Raw genomic sequence first — 20,294 nt, forward strand, 5'->3', positions numbered from 1 at the left:
TGGGATTTGAACTCAGGAACTCTCTGGAAGAGCAGTCGGTGCTTTTATTTGCTGAGCCATCACTTCAGCCCTGGTTTTTGTTGTCTTTTAAAGGATTATTTTTCTTTTATGTGTATGGATGTTCTGTCTACATGTGTATCTGGGCACCACGTGTGTGCCTGGTATAGGCGTAGGCCAAAGAGGAAGTCAGGTCCCTTAAAACTGGAGGTACAGGTGATTGTGAGCCACCATGTGGATGTTGGGATCAAATCCAGATCTTCTGGAAGAACAGCTGGTGTTCTTAATCACTAAGCCAACTCTCCAGCCCCTTGTTCTCTTTGAAACTAAGTCCTGCTGTGTAGCCCAGACTGGCCTCAAACTCCTGCTTATCCATCCCATCCTGTCAAGTGCTAGGATTCCGGGGTTGGGGATTTAGCTTAGTGGTTAGAGCGCTTGCCTAGCAAGCACAAGGCCCTGGGTTCGGTTCTCAATTCCGAAAAGGGAAAAAAAAAAAAAAAAAAAAAAAAAAAAAGAAAGACAAAATAAGTGCTAGGATTCCAAATATATGCATTACCAAGTCTGGCTTTAGCAGTGGAACATTACATTTCCAGCGTCCTTCTATAGGAGCACAGAGACAGTGTTGTGGTTTGCCTTGGAGTTCTCTCTGAATTTGTAAAATAAAGGCAAGAGCGCTAGATTTGGGCAGAGGGAGGAGTCAGGACCAAGAGGGGGATTAGATTCAGAGAATAGGGTGAGAGAAGACAGTTGGTGACAGTTGAGCCAGTAGAACCTGAGCAGGGGGAAAAAGGATTGAACAGTTGAGAGAGGAGAGAGAGGAGAAATGAAGATAGGTAGGAAAGGGACAGTTTAGAGACACGATGGGGAACTGAGAAAAGTTAGAGGAGACAGGAGATGGAGAGAGGGGAGAAGCTAGGAGTCGTTGTGGGAGAAGGAGAAACTAAACCATGGAAGAGTTGATATAGTTGGGAGAGTGAGTAAAGAAAAGATGGAGAGAGGGGAGAAGCGAGGAGTCGTCGTGGGAGAAGGAGAAGCTGGAGACCTGGCAAATAAAAGGTGCAAGGGATAGATGGTACTGGGCTTTGTATGTTTAAGTGGGCAATTATATCTTACCAATTGGATCTAAGATTATTGTGTTGTGTGTTCTTTTATGTGAGGGTTTGAGTGTAAGAAAGTGTGTGGCTGGACTGTGTTTCTGCCAAGATATCTAGCAGATATCTGGGGCACTGAGGTGTAGGACCTAGCAGGGTAAAAGACCAAACTTTACCGTTTTATTTTTATAAAATTACAACAGCAGTGGTTTAGGTGCCTTTTACATGTGAAGAGCCCAGCAAGATCTGAAAGTGCTGTTTTCCCACACAGATGCCGAGCATCCAGACAGGTCATCCCAGGCACCCATGGAAGAGAAGGCCATCACTCCAAGCCCCGAGCAAGTGTTTGCAGAGTGTTCCCAGAAGAGGATTTTGGGATTGTTGGCAGCCATGTTACCTCCCATCAAGTCGGTAAGAGGCAGGCAGTGTTTTCTTTTGAAAGAGTGAGTGGTTAGTATACAAAAAAAAGTAGTGTTATGGTATAAGCAGAAAAAACTATTAACAGCTGTGTCCTGAGAGGTGAGATGACTATTAATCAAAGTTACTTTCCTCTGTGAACTTAGATTTTGCTTAAGTGTGATTGTTTGAATTCATATAATTATCTTCACTTAGATTTATTAGTTTTTCATGTTTATCTCTGCATATACATATTATATTATATTACATATTACATTTTTCCTAAAGTTGAAAAATAAATTGAAAACTTATGGACACTTTATCCTTAGTTCTCCTAAAAGTACAACTCTTCTGAGTTACCATGCTGCTACCATATTAAAACATTTCAGGCCTGGTGGCTCATACCTATAGCCCCAGGACTTTGAGGTAGAAGTCATGAATTCAAGGCCATATTGGACTACCAAGTGAGACTTTATTTTTTTTTTTGGGGGGGGGGGGCGCTGGGGACCGAACCCAGGACCTTGCGCCTCCTAGGCAAGCGCTCTACCACTGACCCAAATCCCCAACCCCCGAGACTTTATTTTTAAAAAGGTTTAATTAAGTTGATAAAAATTTAACACTGGTAGAGTAATTTTATCTCATGCAGAGCAAAGCCTAGGTACACATTTTCCCATTTATTCCTAGGATATGACTTTCAAGGTTTTGTTTGTTTGTTTTGTTTTTTGCAAAAATCAGAATCCATTTAAGAGTGGTCTGGTTCAGAGGATATGCTTATTGGTCTCTAGGTTACTGACCCTCCTTTGTGTTTGTTGTAATAACTTCATTTCTTTCTTTTTTTTTTTTTTTTTTTTTGGTACATTCTAGAGGGTCCTCCCAACCTCCTTACTCCCAAGGTCAACTGTTTCCATTCTTTCTGCTGGCCTCAGGGCTTCAGTCCTTTTCCCCCACCCAATACCACATCATGTTCCCCTCTCCCCTTACCCCCATCCCCTTACCCTTCCCTGTCCCTCCCTCCCCCTTGTGATTGCTTTCTTCTCCCTCCCAAGTGGAACTGAGGCGTCCTCTCTTGGGCCCTTCAGCTTGTTGACTTTTTGAGTTCTGTGGACTATATCTTAGATATTCTGTACTTTTTTTTTCTTTCTTTCTTTCTTTCTTTCTTTCTTTCTTTCTTTCTTTCTTTCTTTTTTTTTTTTTTTTGGCTAATATCCACTTATTAGTGAATACATACCATGCATGTCCTTTTGGGTCTTGTTACCTCACTCAGGATGACATTTTCTAGTTCCATCCATTTGTCCGAAAAACTCAGGATGTCCTCATTTAATAGCTGAGTATATTTCATTATGTAAATGAACCACATTTTCCGTATCCATTCTTCTGTTGTGGGACATCTGGGTTGTTTCCAGCTTCTGGCTATCACAAATAAGGCTGCTATGAACATAGTGGAACATGTGCCCCTATGGCATGGTGGGGCATCTTTGGGTTATATTCCCAGGAGTGATATTTATGGGTCTTTAGGTAGGTCTATTTCCAATTTTCTGAGGAATCTCCAAATTGATTTTCAGAGTGGTTTTACCAGTTTGCAATCCTGACAGCAATGGAGGAGTCTTCCTCTTTCTCCACATTCTCACCAACATGTGTTGTCACCTGAGGTTTTGATTTTAGCTATTATGACTGGTGTAAGGTGGAAGGAATCTCAGGGCCATTTTGATTTGCATTTCTCTGATCACTAAGGATTTTGAACATTTCTTTAGGTGCTTCTGAGCCATTCGAGAGTCCTCTATTGTGTATTCTCAGTTTAGTTCTATACCCCATTTTTTTGGTTGTGAGCCTAGCCTTTAACGGCTGAGCCATCTCTCCAGCCCTATACCCCATTTTTTGATTGGGTTGTTTGATCTTTTGATGGTAAGCTTTTTGAGTTCTTTAAATATTTGGATATTAACCTTCTATTAGATGTGGGGTTAGTGAAGATTTTTTTCCCCAATCTGTAGGTTGCAGATTTGTCATATTGACTATGTCCTTTGCCTTACAGAAGCTTTCCAGTTTCATGAGGTCCCATTTATCAATTCTTGATCTTAGAGTGCCATTGGAGTTCTGTTTAGGAAATTTCTGCCTGTGCCAACTAGTTCAAGGCTCTTTCCCACTTTCTCTATTAGAGTCAATGTATTTGGTTTTATGTTGAGGTCCTTGATCCACTTGGACTTGAGCTTTGTGCATGGTGACAAATATGGATCTATTTTCATTTTTCTACATACAGACATCCAGTTAGACCAGTACCATTTATTGAAGATGCTTTCTTTTTTCCATTATATATTTTTGGCTTCTTTGTCAAAGATCAAGTATGCGAAAGTGCATGGTTTTACTTCTGGGTCTTCAGTTCTATTCCATTGATCAACCTGTCTATCTCTGTACCAATACCATGCAGTTTTAATAACTATTGCTCTGTGGTAGAGCTTGAGGTCAGGGATGGTGATTGCCCCAGCAGTTCTTTTATTGTTAAAAATTGTTTTTGTGGGGTTGGAGATTTAGTGGTAGAGCGCTTGCCTAGCAAGCACAGGCCCTGGGTTTGGTCCTCAGCTCCGGAAAAAAAAAAAAAAAGAGAGAGAGAGAATTGTTTTCACTATTCTGGGTTTTTTGCCTTTCCAGATGAATTTGAGAATTGTTCTTTCCATGTCTTTGAAGAATTGTGTTGTGATTTTGATAGGGATTGCATTGACTCTGTAGATTGCTTTTGGTAGGATGGCCATTTTTGCTATGTTAATTCTGCCAATCCACGAGCATGGGAGAGCTCTCCATTTTCTGAGATCTTTTTCGATTTCTTTCTTGAGAGACTTGAAGTTCTTTCCTTGTTTGGTTAGAGTTACCCCAAGATATTTTATATTATCTGTGACTGTTGTGAAGGGAATTGTTTCCCTAATTTCTTTCTCAGCCTGTTTATCGTTTGGATAAAGGAAAGCTACTGATTTGAGTTAATTTTATATCCAGCCACTTTGCTGAAGTTTATCAGCTGGAGAAGTTAAGTTCTCTGGTAGAATTTTGGGGTCACTTATGTATACTATCATATCGTCTGCAAATAGCGATACCTTTAATTCTTTGCCAATTTGTATCCCCTTGATCTCTTTTTGTTGTCTTATTGTTCTAGCTAGCACTTCCAATACTGTATTGAATAGATATGGGGAGAGTGGGCATCCTGTCTTGTCCCAGATTTTAGTGGGATTACTTCAAGTATCTCTCCATTTAATTTGATATTGACTGTTGGTTTGCAATAAATTGCTTTTATTATGTTTAGGTATGGGCCTTGAATTCCTGATCTCTCCAATATTTTTTAACATGAAGGGGGGTTGTATTGTGTCAAATGCTTTTACTGCATCTAAGGAGATGATTATGTGATTTTTTTCTTTGAGTTTGTTTATATGGTGGGTTACATTAATGGATTTTCATATATTGAACCAACTTTGCAAACCTGGGAGGAAGCCTACTTGATTGTGGTGAATGATAGTTTTGATGTATTCTTTTAGGTTTGGGAGAATTTTACTTAGTATTTTTGCATCGATATTCATAAGTGAGATTGGTCTGAAGTTCTCTTTTTTTGGTAGGGACCTTGTGTGGTTTAGGTATCAGAGTAATGGTGGCTTCACAGAATTAATTAGGGAGTGTTCCTTCTGTTTCTATTTTATTGAACAGCTTGAGGAATATTCATATCTGGTCTTCTTTGAAGGTCTGGTAGAATTCTAAACTAACTCCATCTGGCCCTGGGCTTTTTTTTTTTTTTTTTTTTTTTTTTTTTTTTTTTTTTTGGTTGGGAGGTTTTCAACGACTTCTTCTATTTCCTTATGGGATATGGGCCTGTTGAGAAAGTTTACCTGCTCTTGATTTAACTTTGATATGTGATATCTGTCTAGAAAACCATCCATTTCATCTAGATTTTCCAGTATAGGCTTTTTTAAAGTAGCATCTGAAGATTTTTTTTTAATTTCATCATTTCTGTTGTTATGTCTCCCTTTTCATTTATGATTTTGTTAATTTGGATACCGCCTCTGGGCCCGTTAGTTAGTTTGGCTGGGGGTTTATCTATCTTGTTGATTCAAAGAACCAGCCTTTGGTTTTGCTGATTCTTTGTATTATTCTCTTTGTTTCTATTTGGTTGATTTCAGCCTTGAGTTTGACTATTTCCTGCCTTCTACCCCTTTAGGGTGAGTTTGCTTCCTTTTGTTCTAGAGCTCTCAGGCTTGCTGCTAGTGATGATCTCTCTGGGTTCTTTACCAGGGCACTTAGTGCTATGAATTTTCCTCTTAGCACAGCTTTCATTTTGTCCCATAGTTTGGGTGTGTCAATATTTTCATTAAATTTCAGGAAGTCTTTAATTTCTTTCTGTATTTCATCCTTGACCAAATTTTCATTGAGTAGAGAGTTGTTCAGTTTCCACATGTATGGTTTTCTGTTGTTTTTTCTCTTATTGAAGATCAGCTTTAGGCCATGGTGGTCCAATAGGGTGCATGGGATTATTTCAATCTTCTTGTATCAGTTGAAGGTGGTTTTGTGACCAATTATATAGTCGATTTTGGAGAAGGTACCATGAGGTGCTGAAAGAAGATGTATTCTTTCGTTTTAAGGTGAAATGTTCTGTAGATGTCTATTAAGTCCTTTTGGTTCATAACCTCTACTAGTTTCACTGTGTCTCTGGTTCATTTCTGTTTCAATGACCTGTTCATTGGTGAGAGTGGGGTGTTGAAGTCTCCCACTATTATTGTGTGGGGTTCAATGAGTATTTTGAGCTTTACTAAAGTTTCTTTTATGAATGTGGCCACCCTTGCATTTGGGGCATAGATGTTCAGAATTGAGACTTTCTCTTGGTGGATTTTCCCTTTGATGAATATGAAGTGTCCTTCCTCATCACACTTGATAACTCTTGATTGAAAGTCTATTTTATCGGATATTAGGATGGCAACTCCAGTTTGTTTCTTGGGACCATTTGCTTGGTAGACCTTTTTCCATCCTTTTACTCTAAGATAGTGTCTGTCTTTGTTAATGAGGTGTGTTTCTTGTATGCAGCAAAATACTGGATCTTGTTTGCATATCCAGTATGTTAGCTTATGTCTTTTTATAGGTCAGTCAAATCCATTAATATTGAGAAATATTAAAGACAGATGGTTGGTTCCTGTTATGTTTGTTTTTGTAGGTAGCTTTATGTGCTTGTAGTTTTCTCCTTTTGGCTTTGTTATAAGATGCTTAATATTTTGTCCTTTTTTTTTTTTTTTTGGTATAGGTATCTTCCTTGTATTGGAGATTTCCTTCTAGATTCTCTGTAGGGCTGAATTAGTAGATAGATACTGTTTGAATTTGGTTTTGTCCTGGAATATTTTGGTTTCTCCATCTATGTCGATTGAGAGTTTTGCTGAGTATAGTAGCCTGGGCTGGCATTTGTATCTGTTAGAATCTACACGACCTCTGACCAGGCACTGGATTCCCTGGAACTGGAGTTAGAGGCAACTGTGTGTTGCCTGATGAGGATCCTGGAAACTGAACCCCATGTTGTTCTCTGCAAGAGCAGTAAGTGCTCTTAACCACTGAGTCATCTGTCCAGCCCTGCTTTGGTAACTTTCATAATACTTACATCTTCAAAGACTCTAAGCAGCTTAGCTATGTCCTTAGTATTCTTCTTTATAATATTCTGGACTCTCCCAATGTGCATATTTTGTATGAATATTGGTATCTTCTTTTTTTTTTTTAAATCAAGCCTCTGTCAAACTGCCCCTTTTAAGATTTGGTGAGTTATTTCATTGAAATGGTATTGAGTATATATTAATTTAGGAATAGTTGACTTCTTTAACAATACTTTTTTTTCCATGGTTAAGAATCAGACAGGGGCTGGAGATTTGGCTCTCAGCAGTTAAGAGCACTGGCTGTTCTCCCAGAGGTCCTGGGTTCAATTCCCAGCAATCATAAGGTGGCTCACAACCATCTATAATAGAATCTGATGCCCTCTTCTGGTGTGTCTGAAGACATCGACAGTGAACTTACATGTAATAAATAAGTAAAGCTTTTAAAGAAAAAAGGGAAGAAAAAAATCAATAAAAAAAAAATTCAAGACAGAGCTAGCAAACTATGGAAACGAGTTTCTCCAAGTTTGTTAAGCTCTGGGGAAAGGAGGTATCATTGTAACCTAAGGCTGGGTCCTCAGATCTCCGGGTCCAAGGACAATTTTTTTTTTTTTTGGTTCTTTTTTTCGGAGCTGGGGACCGAACCCAGGGCCTTGCACTTCCTAGGCAAGGGCTCTACCACTGAGCTAAATCTCCAACCCCCCAAGGACAATTTTAAAAGCAGTTTGTTGCTGAATGATGCTCAGACTGAGAGAACTCACTGTGTGTGGGAAGTGAGTCTGATGTATGATAAATGAGTCAGTCACATTATCAGGCAAGAAACTCAGTATGGGTCCTCTTGGCACACAGACTCAGAAGATGGGTTATGAGTTCATAACAGTCCGTGCAGTTCATGCCTGACAGCACAAGATACAGTCAGTTTTCCCCTTTTTGTATTTGCACTTCTGATCTTTAACATGAAACCCTGGATTCCATGACCCTTGATGTAATCACTTATTTGATCAACCTCCCATCACAGCCACCATTCTTTGACAAATCTTCTCCTCTCCCTCTTTGGACACTACACTAAGGCACCCCAACCTCAATAACTTCTCAGTAGTCTGTCTTTTTGCCAATCTCTAGGTACTCCCATTACAGGGAAACTTGCAGCCTAACCACACTAGGCCCTCTCTGCACACCTTCTGTGTTCTTCATGGACTCCAGCAGCTCTATCACCCCATTCTTAAAGGGAATGCCAAGAGCTTGTGGTACTTCAGTTGCTTTGTTTTCCTCTCAAATCACACTCACTATACTGATTCACAATTAGTAAAGGCATTCTCTGATTTTCTGTGTTTTCCCCCTATGGAAAATGATAAATGGTTTAAGTGTCTAGAAATGTATATGGTCAGTTGTGTTCTAAATGGCATTTGTAATAACAAAGCATTGGAAGCCAAGTAAAATGCAGACAGTGTTTAAAGAAAGAAAAATTGGGCTGAGATGACTTGGTGGGTAAAGTACTTAACCATGCAAGCATGAAGACCTGAGTTTGACTCCTCAGAACTCATGTAAAGCTAGATACAATAACATATCTCTCTGAGGGGAGAGGTGAGGAAAGGAGGAGACAGAAAAATCCCCCAGAAACCCATAGGTGAGCTAACCTGAGATACATAGAAACAAACAACAAAGAGACCGTATCTCAAATAAGGTAGAAGACAGAGACCAACCATGGAGGTTTTCCTTGGGCCTCTGAATGTGCTGTGGTACATGTACACACATACATTATAAACGGGGAAGGAAGGAAGGATTTCCTTTATATGTGTTACCTGTAAATGTATATGGAGAAAGGTTGACAAAACTGTACGTCTAGCTGTGAATAGCTGTTACTTCCTTGGCATTGGTGAGTCAGAGTGGGACCGAGATGGAAAGTCTGACTTTTATGTATTTTTTAGTTCTTTCAGAAAAGGAAGAAAAACAAACATTTTGTTTATGCTTTAGAGTAAAGGAATATTAGAAGTAGGATAAGAAAGGGCTGGAGACACGGCTTAGCAGTTAAGAGTACTTGCTGCTCTTTCAGAGGAGGATTTGGTTCCTAGCACTCATGTCTAGAGGTTCAACACCACCTGTAACTCCAGCTCCAGGGGATCCATGTGTGTGCATAAACACACATATGCACAAACTTTAAAAAATTAAATTTTAAAATGTAGGATGATACCTGAGCATATTTATTTTATTTACAGTTGATTGTACATGTACCATTTCTGAAAGTGGAATCAGGCCAGTTGTAAAAAGTGCATGAATGGATGGCATATGTAGCTGGTATGGCTGCCTGGATTTTGTACTAAAGACATTTCTATTGTCTGTTGACAGGGTCCCACAGTCCCCCTGATAGACCTGGAGCACGTCCTCCCACTCATGTTTCAGGTTGTCATCTCCAACGCAGGCCACCTGAATGAAACCTACCACCTCACTCTGGGTCTTCTGGGACAGTTAATTATCCGTCTTCAGCCAGCAGAAGTAGATGCTGCAGTCATGAAAGTCCTTTCAGCCAAGCACAACCTGTTTGCTACAGCAGACAATGCTGTTGTGCCAGATGGCTGGAAGACCACCCACCTGCTCTTCAGCCTTGGAGCTGTCTGTCTGGACAGGTTAGCCTTGGTTTCTATACACCCAGCATCCACTCTACCCTCTTTGCTAGTTACTGAGAACAAGGTCTAGCTGTTGATGAGTTTTGGTATGCTGCAGTGCTGTTGTCTGAGGCTCTTCTGTGAGATGAAACTAGTCAATCGACACTTAAATAGTTGAAAGGCTCAGTGGTGCCTTCTAGTCAACTCTGATGAGATCTATTCTGGTAGATTTTTCCACAGAAAAGTAAGTATAGGTATTGGGGTTGAAAAGTATTTTCAGTATAAAAATTAACATAATCATATATGAAACTTGAAATTAAGTAAAGAAGGAAAGATGACCCTGATGTGTACCATATACATCTCTAAGCTGAGAATGTGAATGTGTCTGTGTATATACATGTGAGGATGACATTCTAGAGCAGTGGTTCTCAACCCTTCTAATGCTTGACCCTTTAATACAGTTCCTCATGGTGTGGTAACCCTAACCATAATATTATTTTTGTTGCTTCTTCATAACTGTAATTTTGCTGTTATGAAACAAAGTAAATATCTATATTTTCTGGTGGTTTTAGGCTTTGTTGTTGCCCATCCCACAAGTTGAGAATCACTGTTTTAGAGACATATTTGAGAACATAGTTGTAAATTGAGTTTGTGGACTAAGTTTATATGTAAAGATCTTGATTTGGCTGTTGCTTTTTGACTTATTTTCATGTGAAAAGCATCATTCTGGTAGTTTTTAAGGCTAAGTAATGGATGGCTCTTTGCATGAGTCTGACTCTGCCTGGGATAGTGAGCTGTGATGTGTGTGAGGATGTAGCCTTGCACACTGCCACCTAACATTGGCGCTCTTGCCTTCCAGCCGAGTGGGCTTGGACTGGGCCTGCTCCATGGCAGAGATCCTGCGGTCACTCAACAATGCCCCATTGTGGAGAGATGTCATTGCCACCTTCACAGACCACTGCATCAAGCAGCTGCCATTCCAACTGAAACACACCAACATCTTCACCCTGCTGGTGCTTGTCGGCTTCCCCCAGGTATAGCATCTGAAGGCCTGTTTGCCCAAGTCTCTATAGCATATGCACACACACACACACACACACACACACACACACACACACACACACACACACGTCTGAAATTGGCTTTAGATTTTTTTTTAGTTACATGATTTGCTTTTATAGTCTTGGTGTATTTTCAGAATTGTGCAATTGTTAGACTTGCACTGTCAACAGTTTGACATTTAATTTATTTTACTACATCTGAATAGTAGGTAACTGTAGAATACTCAGTTACAAAGAACTCAGAGACTGTTTTCTTTCATTCTGGCACTCATATTGACCTTACTCATTTTGTATGCCTCAGCTGATTGGAATGAGGAGCTGTAAAGCTATAGCAGGCAGCTAAACTAATTTTATGCCAGGTCTGTACCAGGTCCTGTAGACTTAGGGATGAGAAGCCCCTACCCTGTGTGCTTGTTGAGGAGCAAGCAAAAGGGACTGGGCTTGTGCCTAACTAAGTGCCTCTCCCTGCATCGATGCTCCAGGTCCTCTGCGTGGGAACCCGCTGTGTTTATATGGATAATGCCAATGAACCCCATAATGTGATCATCTTGAAGCACTTCACAGAGAAGAACAGAGCTGTGATTGTCGACGTCAAAACCAGGAAAAGGAAAACAGGTCCTAAGCATAATTGTGTCTTCTAAGAATGGAAGTAATGGTTTAATCCTTGCATGCTCTAAAGCCAGTGGAAATGCCTGAGTTCTTGCTGCTGCATGTGATTTTTAAATTTTTTTAAATTACACTTATTCATTTGCGTGTGCTTATGTGCTTATGTATACATATGGAGGTCAGAGGACAACTTGTGGGAGTCAGTTCTCTCATTGTTCCAACTGAGGCTTTAGAGATGGAACTCAGGTTATCGGAGTTGGTGGCAAATGCCTTTATCCACTGAGTTCCCTCACCAGCTCATATCTTTACAATTAAGTGCATTTCTTATGCAGAGTGTGGTGGCACATGTCTGTAGTCTCAGTGCTGAGGCAGGAAGATCACACATTCAAGATCTGCCTAATAGGTAGTAAGTATGAGACTAGTCTGGGTTGCATAATGAGCCTGTCTCGGAATAAAAAGTAATAATAATTAATAAGCATAATATACATATAAATTGATATCTTGTAGATACTATACAGTTGGGGTCTTCTGTGTAAACCCAGTGTGACAGCCCTGACTTCCCAGTGTGAACAACCCTGACTTCCCAGTGTGACAGCCCTGACTTCCCAGTGTGACAGCTTGACTTCCCAGTGTGACAGCTTGACTTCCCAGTGTGACAGCCTGACTTCCCAGTGTGACAGCCCTGACTTCCCAGTGTGACAGCTTGACTTCCCAGTGTGACAGCCTGACTTCTCAGTGTGACAGCCTGACTTCCCAGTGTGACGGCCCTGACTTCCCAGTGTGACAGCTTGACTTCCCAGTGTGACAGCCCTGACTTCCCAGTGTGACAGCCCTGACTTCTCAGTGTGACAGCCCTGACTTCTCAGTGTGACAGCTTGACTTCCCAGTGTGACAGCCTGACTTCTCAGTGTGACAGCCCTGACTTCCCAGTGTGACAGCCCTGACTTCCCAGTGTGACAGCCCTGACTTCCCAGTGTGACAGCTTGACTTCCCAGTGTGACAGCTTGACTTCCCAGTGTGACAGCCCTGACTTCCCAGTGTGACAGCCCTGACTTCTCAGTGTGACAGCTTGACTTCCCAGTGTGACAGCCTGACTTCTCAGTGTGACAACCCTGACTTCCCAGTGTGACAGCCCTGACTTCCCAGTGTGACGGCCCTGACTTCCCAGTGTGACAGCCTGACTTCCCAGTGTGACAGCCTGACTTCTCAGTGTGACAGCCTGACTTCCCAGTGTGACGGCCCTGACTTCCCAGTGTGACAGCCCTGACTTCCCAGTGTGACAGCCCTGACTTCTCAGTGTGACAGCTTGACTTCCCAGTGTGACAGCCCTGACTTCCCAGTGTGACAGCCCTGACTTCCCAGTGTGACAGCCCTGACTTCTCAGTGTGACAGCCCTGACTTCTCAGTGTGACAGCTTGACTTCCCAGTGTGACAGCCTGACTTCTCAGTGTGACAGCCCTGACTTCCCAGTGTGACAGCCCTGACTTCCCAGTGTGACAGCCCTGACTTCCCAGTGTGACAGCTTGACTTCCCAGTGTGACAGCTTGACTTCCCAGTGTGACAGCCCTGACTTCCCAGTGTGACAGCCCTGACTTCTCAGTGTGACAGCTTGACTTCCCAGTGTGACAGCCTGACTTCTCAGTGTGACAACCCTGACTTCCCAGTGTGACAGCCCTGACTTCCCAGTGTGACGGCCCTGACTTCCCAGTGTGACAGCCTGACTTCTCAGTGTGACGGCCCTGACTTCCCAGTGTGACAGCTTGACTTCCCAGTGTGACAGCCCTGACTTCTCAGTGTGACGGCCCGGCTTTCTGGTGCTTATCCAGGCAGTCTGTGGTTGACTGAGTTGAAGTCTGCTGCCTCCTTGTGTATTTTCCATTTTTCTCATTTGTTCTTAGTTCTTTTTTCTCTCTGGCCTTCTTTGGATTGATTTCTCTTATGTGCTAAAGACTCACCTCACATCTGCGGTTGGCGCCAACTGTAACCTGTGCTGTGGTGCCAGCAGAGGCAGCACTTCAGAGCCACCCTGATGTTTGCTCTGCTCCCCTGGGAATGGCTGTCTTCAGATGTTAGTCCACTTTGCAATTGTGTCAAAATACTGCATTTGCACCCCGATTCTGCCTCACCGATCATGCTATTGTAGTCATTCTCTTTATTCTACATGATGGAAATCTCATCGCACATAATGTCAACTTTTAAATATGAGTTATTTTAGAGATATTTTAAAGTTAAAACAACGTCTATTTTATTCAATTACACATTTACTATTTCTGCTGTTCTTCACTCCTTTTTGTACATTCAAATTTCCATTTAGAATAATTTTCTCTGGTTTGAAACACTTCCCTTAGCACTACTTGCAGTCCGTGTCTTCTGCTACAAGAATCTGTCTGGAGAATGTTTGTTCTTACCTTGTTGTTGTTTTTGAGACAGTGTAGCTCTGTCGGCCTTTCTCTCCCGAGTGCTGAGGCTGCAGGCATGCACTCCCGCTCCCAGCCTTGGCTTTTTCTTTGGAAGATTGTTTTACTGTGGCCGGAGAGATGGTGCAGCAGTTAAGAGCACATATTGCTCATGCAGAGGATCCAAGTTTGATTACAGCGCCCATATCTAGTAGCCCACAACCACCTGTAATTGCAGCTCCAGAAGATCAGCACCTCTCTCCGTCCTCACTGGCACTGTACTTACATGTGCAAACCATCACACTGGCTCACATGTATACACATAATTTAAATTAAAATACTTATGAAACATAGTTTTTCTGGATGAAGAAATTGTAAGCTGAGGTATTTGGGGATTTGTTGTTGTTATACTGATCGTGCGTGTGCGTGCGTGCGTGCGTGCGTGCGTGCGTGCGTGCGTGTGTGTGTGTGTGTGTGTGTGTGTGTGTGCGCGCGCGCGCACATGTGTAGATCTCACATAGCACAGGCTGCCTTGAATTAACTGTATAACTGAGGATGACTTTGACTTTAGACATGTCATCCTTCTGCCTCTCAAGTGCTGGGATTACAGGCACCACCACGCCTAGTTAGTGCGTGCTGGAGACCAAGATGAATGAATGCTTGGGAGCATTGTAATGGGAGTAGACACTATAGACATTTAAGCAACTCCTTCATGTAACTTGCTTGTGTCTTCGAAACCTACTCAGGCCCAATCTTGTATATACCACTTCATTTGACAATGGATTGCAGTTATGCATGTCTCTGTTGTGGCTTTGTGGGTCAGATAATACCCAGCTTGTGATGGTGGCTCAGGTCACATGGTAATTTGATGGCCCATTGTCAGATAGATGTTCAGTTTCCACTAAGGCCCAATACCAGGCTAAGAGCTGTTTGTCAAAGGGAGAATAATTGTCTTCAGATTATGGCATTGCTCCAAAATCCCAGAGTCGCTAATGTGATTCACCTATAGGGAGCCTGCCAAAGCTTCAAATAGCATCCCTATCTGCCACTGACATCTCAGGTGCCTGACACCTCAGGGATGCTGGTTTATGTAGTCCAAGTGGTACAGCACCCTACACAGCAGCCTGGACCTATTGAAGAGCCTTCTCCTCCTGTTCCAGGACCCACTCAAAGCTAGCAGCTTTCTGAGTCACTTGGTAAATGGGCCTGAATAACAGCCAAGTGAGGAATGTGCTGTCTCCAGAATCCAAATAGGCCCACTACACGTGCTTCATTCTTGGTGGTGGGAGGGGCCAGGTGCAGTCCTTCACCATAGAAGGACTATCTCTGCATAGTCCACACATCTGGATTCCTAAGAATTTCACTGAAGTAGAAAGCCCTTGAGTTTTAATTAGATTTATTTGGCATCCTCTGATATATATATGTGTGTGTTATAATAAGTTAAATGGTTGCTACCTCCTGCTCGCTTGGGCCAATCAACATAATGTCATCAGTATAGTGAACCAATGTGATATTTTGTGGGAGAGACAGATGATCAAGGTCCTTTCAAACTAAGTTATGACACAGGGCAGGAGAGTTGATACAGGCAAAACTATAAAGGTATACTGCTGGCATTGCCAACTGAAGGCAAGTTGCTTCTGATGTTTTTTATGGACAAGTACCAGGAAAAAGACATTTGCTAGATAAATAGCTATATACAGTGTACCAGAAGATGTGTTAATCAGCTGAAGTAAGGATACCACTGCTGGTAGAGCAGCTGTAATTGACGTCACTACCTGACTGAGCTTTAGATAGTCGACTCTCACTCTCCACGATCCATCTGCCTTCTGCACTGGCCAGATAGGAGAGTTAAAGGGAGGTGTGGTGGGAACCACATCCCTTGCATCCTCAAGTCCTTGATGGTGGCTCTGATTTCTGAAATTCCTCCAGGGATATAAGACTGTTTCTGGTTCACTGTCTTCTCTGGCAGTGGCAACTCTAAAGGCTGCTATGTAGCCTTTTCAATGACAGTAGCCCTCACACTAAAGTCAGGGAACCAATGTGAGAATCCTGTCAGCTTCTAAGTATAACTTTCCCAATTATTCATTCTGGGACTGGGGAAATGACCACAGGATGAGTTTGGTGACCCACTGGATATACTATGAGCCAGACTTCAGCCAGAACTCCATTAATTTCTTGACCTCCATAAGCATCTACTTTAAGGGCCACAGTGTTTCATGGGATCTCCCAGAATCAGCATCAATTTGGAACCAGTATTCAATGGGCCCTGGAAAGTTGGATTGTTTCCTTTTCCCTGGCATAGGTTTCTCTGGGAAGGACTGGAGAAAGGCTAACGGTAAAACTCTTATTAGATATTTTACCAAGGTTCTTCATTCAAGGGGGTCTGGGTCTACAAACTGACTCGTCTGGAAATTGATTTATGGGCTAAGATTCCACAATCTCTTTTTGCCACAATCTAGTGTAGCCCTTATTTAATTTATTTGCGATATTTTTCCTCTTTGATCAAACAAAAATGTAATAGTCCTTTTTTTAATCTCTTTCATGCCTAGAAACACCATGATTGACTAGCCAGTACTAGAGATCTACATATGAGTTATGACACCATCAAAATCACTTCACCTGTGCTGCCCATTACCTTGCCTTAGCAATCAGTGCTGCCACCTGGCTCTTGCTAGTTGGAGACCCAGTTAGACCCATTGCATCTAATTCATCCAACTAAACAACAGAGTCTCCCAACACTAAGGTCTGGCACAAGGAGAAGAACAACAAAACTCTTTTTTTTTTTTTTTTTTGGTTCTTTTTTTCGGAGCTGGGGACCGAACCCAGGGCCTTGCGCTTCCTAGGTAAGCGCTCTACCACTGAGCTAAATCCCCAGCCCCATCAAAACTCTTAAATGTTCTGTTGCCCCTCTTACCATTTTACATCTTACAGGATTAGTGAAGGGCATGTCTTCTGGGACTTTCCATCGTGGGAGATTAGGTTTTATATAGTGTACCTACTCTAGCATTGCAATTTCCCTGAGCCTTAAAATCCTCTCATTAACACCAAGCCAAGGGATAGCAGGTATCTCCAACTCCTTCTTAGTAGGTCATCGTTTGACAAGTGTTTCAGCCGACCATTAATACAAACTTTAGACACTTTTTTTTTGTCCAGACATCCATATTAAACCTTGAATCTCCACTCAGAGGGCCCATATCAATAAACCCAGCCTGGTCCAGTTTTATATACTTTCCATTATCCTACAATCCATTCCCACACACATTCCCCAGACTTCTGCTCAAGTGAATTAGGAAACTCTTTGCAGTCTTTAGTGGTGTAGCACACCTCCTCACTGACTGCACTGTCTACCTCCCCTCTAGGAGCCTGCTTTGCCTTAAATCTGGTCTAGAGGCAACTATTGGTGGACCCTGAGGGACCCAGTTTGCCTGGCCTGGCATCTTTTACAGAGATCACTTCTAGTTTAGCAGATAATGAAGGATTAATTTCCTCAGTGAAAGGCGGAAAGGGCAGTATTTCAGGGGTAGAAGTACATCTGCTGAAGTGGAGAGACCACTGTCTCAGGAGAGACAAAGCCTTCTGAGGGTTCGAAGTTCTCAACCTCAGTGGGTTTCCTTACCCCTGCTACAGGATTCCATTCCTTACCAGTTAATGCCTGACTTGAACTCCCAACACCTTATCTGGCTAGGACTTGAATTTTTGTTGCAATTTAGCCAGTCTTATAATGAGGGCTTCAGTTTGATTTCCTACAACTTACGTTCTGTGGCTGCTGGAGAGAAGAGTCTCGTCTAGGGCACACTTAGAAACCTGTAGACTGTTCATGTCCATCTTGACCCAGCCAGTTTCATCACTGAGTTCACTGCTCTTCCCATATTCTCGATGCTAGGAGTCAGCTAATCTTATCGTAGAGCTCATTCTTCTCCTTGGTCAGAGGTGCTAGGGGCAACCAGCCAGTGGCATTGGCCCCTTGTTTCCCAGATTGTCCAAAGTGTTATATACCAAGACACCAAATCCTAACTGACGAATCAGGATAATCGAATGAATTTGTCTCCTTAAGCGTGTAAAATATAAGCTCCCTAGAAAGGCTTTGGTAACTATAGGTGTTGGCAAATTGGGAAAGCCTATTCTAGATACTTAAAATTTTTCATCCTTATATTTCTGTTGCTCTAGAACTACTTCTGGTACCAAAATCTGCATTAGTCAGGGTTCTTTAGGGGAACAGTATGTATGGGATTTATGAGATTTATGTGAATGACTTACAGGCCGTGGTCCAGCTACCCCAACTATGGCTCTCTATCACCAGAAGGCCCAAGAACCTAATAGTTGCTCAGTCCATGAGGCTGGGTGTCTCGTTTGATCTTCAGTATATGCCAGAATTCCAAAGAAGCAAGCTCTAATGCCATTGGAGGAATTGACTTGCCTGTGAGAGTGAATGCAAGCAGGCAAAGACAGCAAGCTTCTTTCTTCCATGTCCTTTATATAGGCTGCCAGCAGAAGGTGTGGCCCAGATTAAAGGTGGATCTTCCCACCTCAAATGATTTAATTAAGAAAACAAAAATCCCTCACAGGTGGACCTAGCCACTTGGGTTTTAGTTAGTCCTAGATGTAGTCGACAACCAAGAGCAGTCATCACAACACTTGCAGCAATAACTTGCTTGTCCATAGTAATAAGAATTTTGCACTGTGACTTGTCCTTGGTTTCTCCATGGGCAAGTGTCCGTGTACCACTTTGTGTTCATCTGCAAACTGGGCATAAATATAGTGGGGACCTAAGCTGCGAGGCTCGTTTCTGCAGTCCTTGCTGTAGTGAGGCCTGTGGAGAAATCCAGCTGCAAGGGGCGCTGACAGTATCCTTTATGCCTTTCTTTTCCTTTGTGACACGACGCTTCAGTGAAGGACTACCAGCTGGTCCAGAAGGGAGGAGGACAAGAGTGTGGCACCTCTCAGGCCCAGCTGAGCCAGTACTCCCAGCACTTTGCCTTTATTGCCAGTCACCTTCTGCAAACCAGCATGGACAGCCATTGTCCTGAGGCAGTGGAAGCAACCTGGGTCTTGTCCCTGGCTCTCAAAGGTTTATATAAAACACTAAAGGTGAGCCTCTTCCATTTGCACAAACCAACCTATCGGCAGGGGATTAACAAGGAGGAAATGTCATCTGACTTGGATGAATAGCTAACAATGGGTTGTTTTGAGAAATGCTTGTACACGGATTGCTTTAAGGAGGAAATAGAACTTTCCCAGTGGTTTGAGTTTCAGTTTTTCCAATATTGATTCATGAACTTAACCACAGTTGGCTTCATGGAGATATAATCCTGTCAGGGGAGAAGAAAACTGGACTGAAAGGTTTGTCACTTCCCAACTAATGGGAGTTCCTGTGGGTCATTATAGGAATGCAGGGAAGAATAAAGGGTGCTGGCATCCCCTGGACCTTCAAGGGATAGGTGTGGCCATTGGGCTGGGAGGAAATAGCTAGATTAGAGCTAGATGCTATTTGAGGTGGATAGAAGCCATGACCCATGATGCCTTTTGGATCCTTAGTGGACTGGAGGGTAGGAAGGCTCTTTCCAGGAGATGCATTTGCATTTGCTTGCTTGCAGGGTCATCTTCCTCACAGAGCTGTCCTTAAAAGGATCCCAGCTGAAGTGTTTTTGCCCCTTGACACTGAAGTGGTCAGTGGTAGCTCTGGTAGGGAAGTCATTGTGGGGACTCAGGTACCACCAGAGACTTGTCTGCTTGGCTCTGCAGCCCTGGGCACCCTGAGCTGTAGTTGTCAGTATTACCATACTGTTTCACTGTTTCTATTCTAGTAAAGAAGGAGAAAGTAACTCCCTGATAGCGGAGGTTTTTAATCCTCATTCAGTTTTGTTTTGTTTGGGGTTTTTGTTTTTGTTTTGTTTTTAAAAAACAGGGAGTGACTATGTAGTTTGTCTAGATTATAACTTACACTGTGAACGGGCTAGCCTCAGACTCCCAAATGCTAAGATGAAAGTGTGCACGGCCATGAGTGTTCATTTACTCAGTCTGTTGATATTCGTTGAGTACCAAGAAACAAGTGGAACTGGGTGTTCAGTGGTGAGCTCTCGTGAGGCTCAGGGGAGGACCTACCTGCAAGGAAGACAGCTCTGCATCAGAAAGCCTTTCCAAAGGGGGAAATAGAGGTGGCAGATACAAAGTTACCCTTGGATAATATGGACAGAAAGGATAGCAGGTTTCAGACCTTGAAGTGGACCAGTCATTGATAGTCCCAGAGCAGAAGGACCTCCAGGTCTAAGATAGTGCAGCCTAGGGGATAAAGCCAAAGAAGCAGACAGGAGCTTTATAGGACCCTGTCAACCATGATTAGGGCTCAGAGTTTAGCCTCAAGAGTTTGGGGGAAGTAAAGAGAGGGAAAGTGACAGTAAATAGATTTCAAGAGTGCTCAATGAAAGAACACCAAGTAAATAAGGAACAATGGCTCATGGTTAAGATTCGGACTGTTTTCTTACTGACTGGCATTTCTGTTGGAAGGTCAGTTGGGCCATTAGCTGAGACTGGGCTCTGAGAAATGCTG

General features: G+C 42.6%; 1 protein-coding gene across 7 annotated transcripts in view; it reads left to right on the forward strand.

Moving 5' to 3' along the window:
* Window positions 1–20,294, forward strand: part of Zzef1 (zinc finger ZZ-type and EF-hand domain containing 1) — a 137,685-nt gene that overhangs the window by 99,079 nt on the left and 18,312 nt on the right. For all 7 annotated transcript variants that reach the window (NM_001427300.1, XM_237787.10, XM_039087333.2 and 4 more), the window contains 5 exons: window positions 1,360–1,499; window positions 9,428–9,705; window positions 10,544–10,718; window positions 11,228–11,360; window positions 18,636–18,835. In NM_001427300.1, coding sequence (NP_001414229.1) covers window positions 1,360–1,499; window positions 9,428–9,705; window positions 10,544–10,718; window positions 11,228–11,360; window positions 18,636–18,835 — 926 coding nt within the window. The remainder of the gene's footprint in view (window positions 1–1,359; window positions 1,500–9,427; window positions 9,706–10,543; window positions 10,719–11,227; window positions 11,361–18,635; window positions 18,836–20,294) is intronic.

The sequence above is a fragment of the Rattus norvegicus genome, chromosome 10 (genome assembly GCF_036323735.1).
Source record: "Rattus norvegicus strain BN/NHsdMcwi chromosome 10, GRCr8, whole genome shotgun sequence".
Lineage (NCBI taxonomy): Eukaryota > Metazoa > Chordata > Mammalia > Rodentia > Muridae > Rattus > Rattus norvegicus.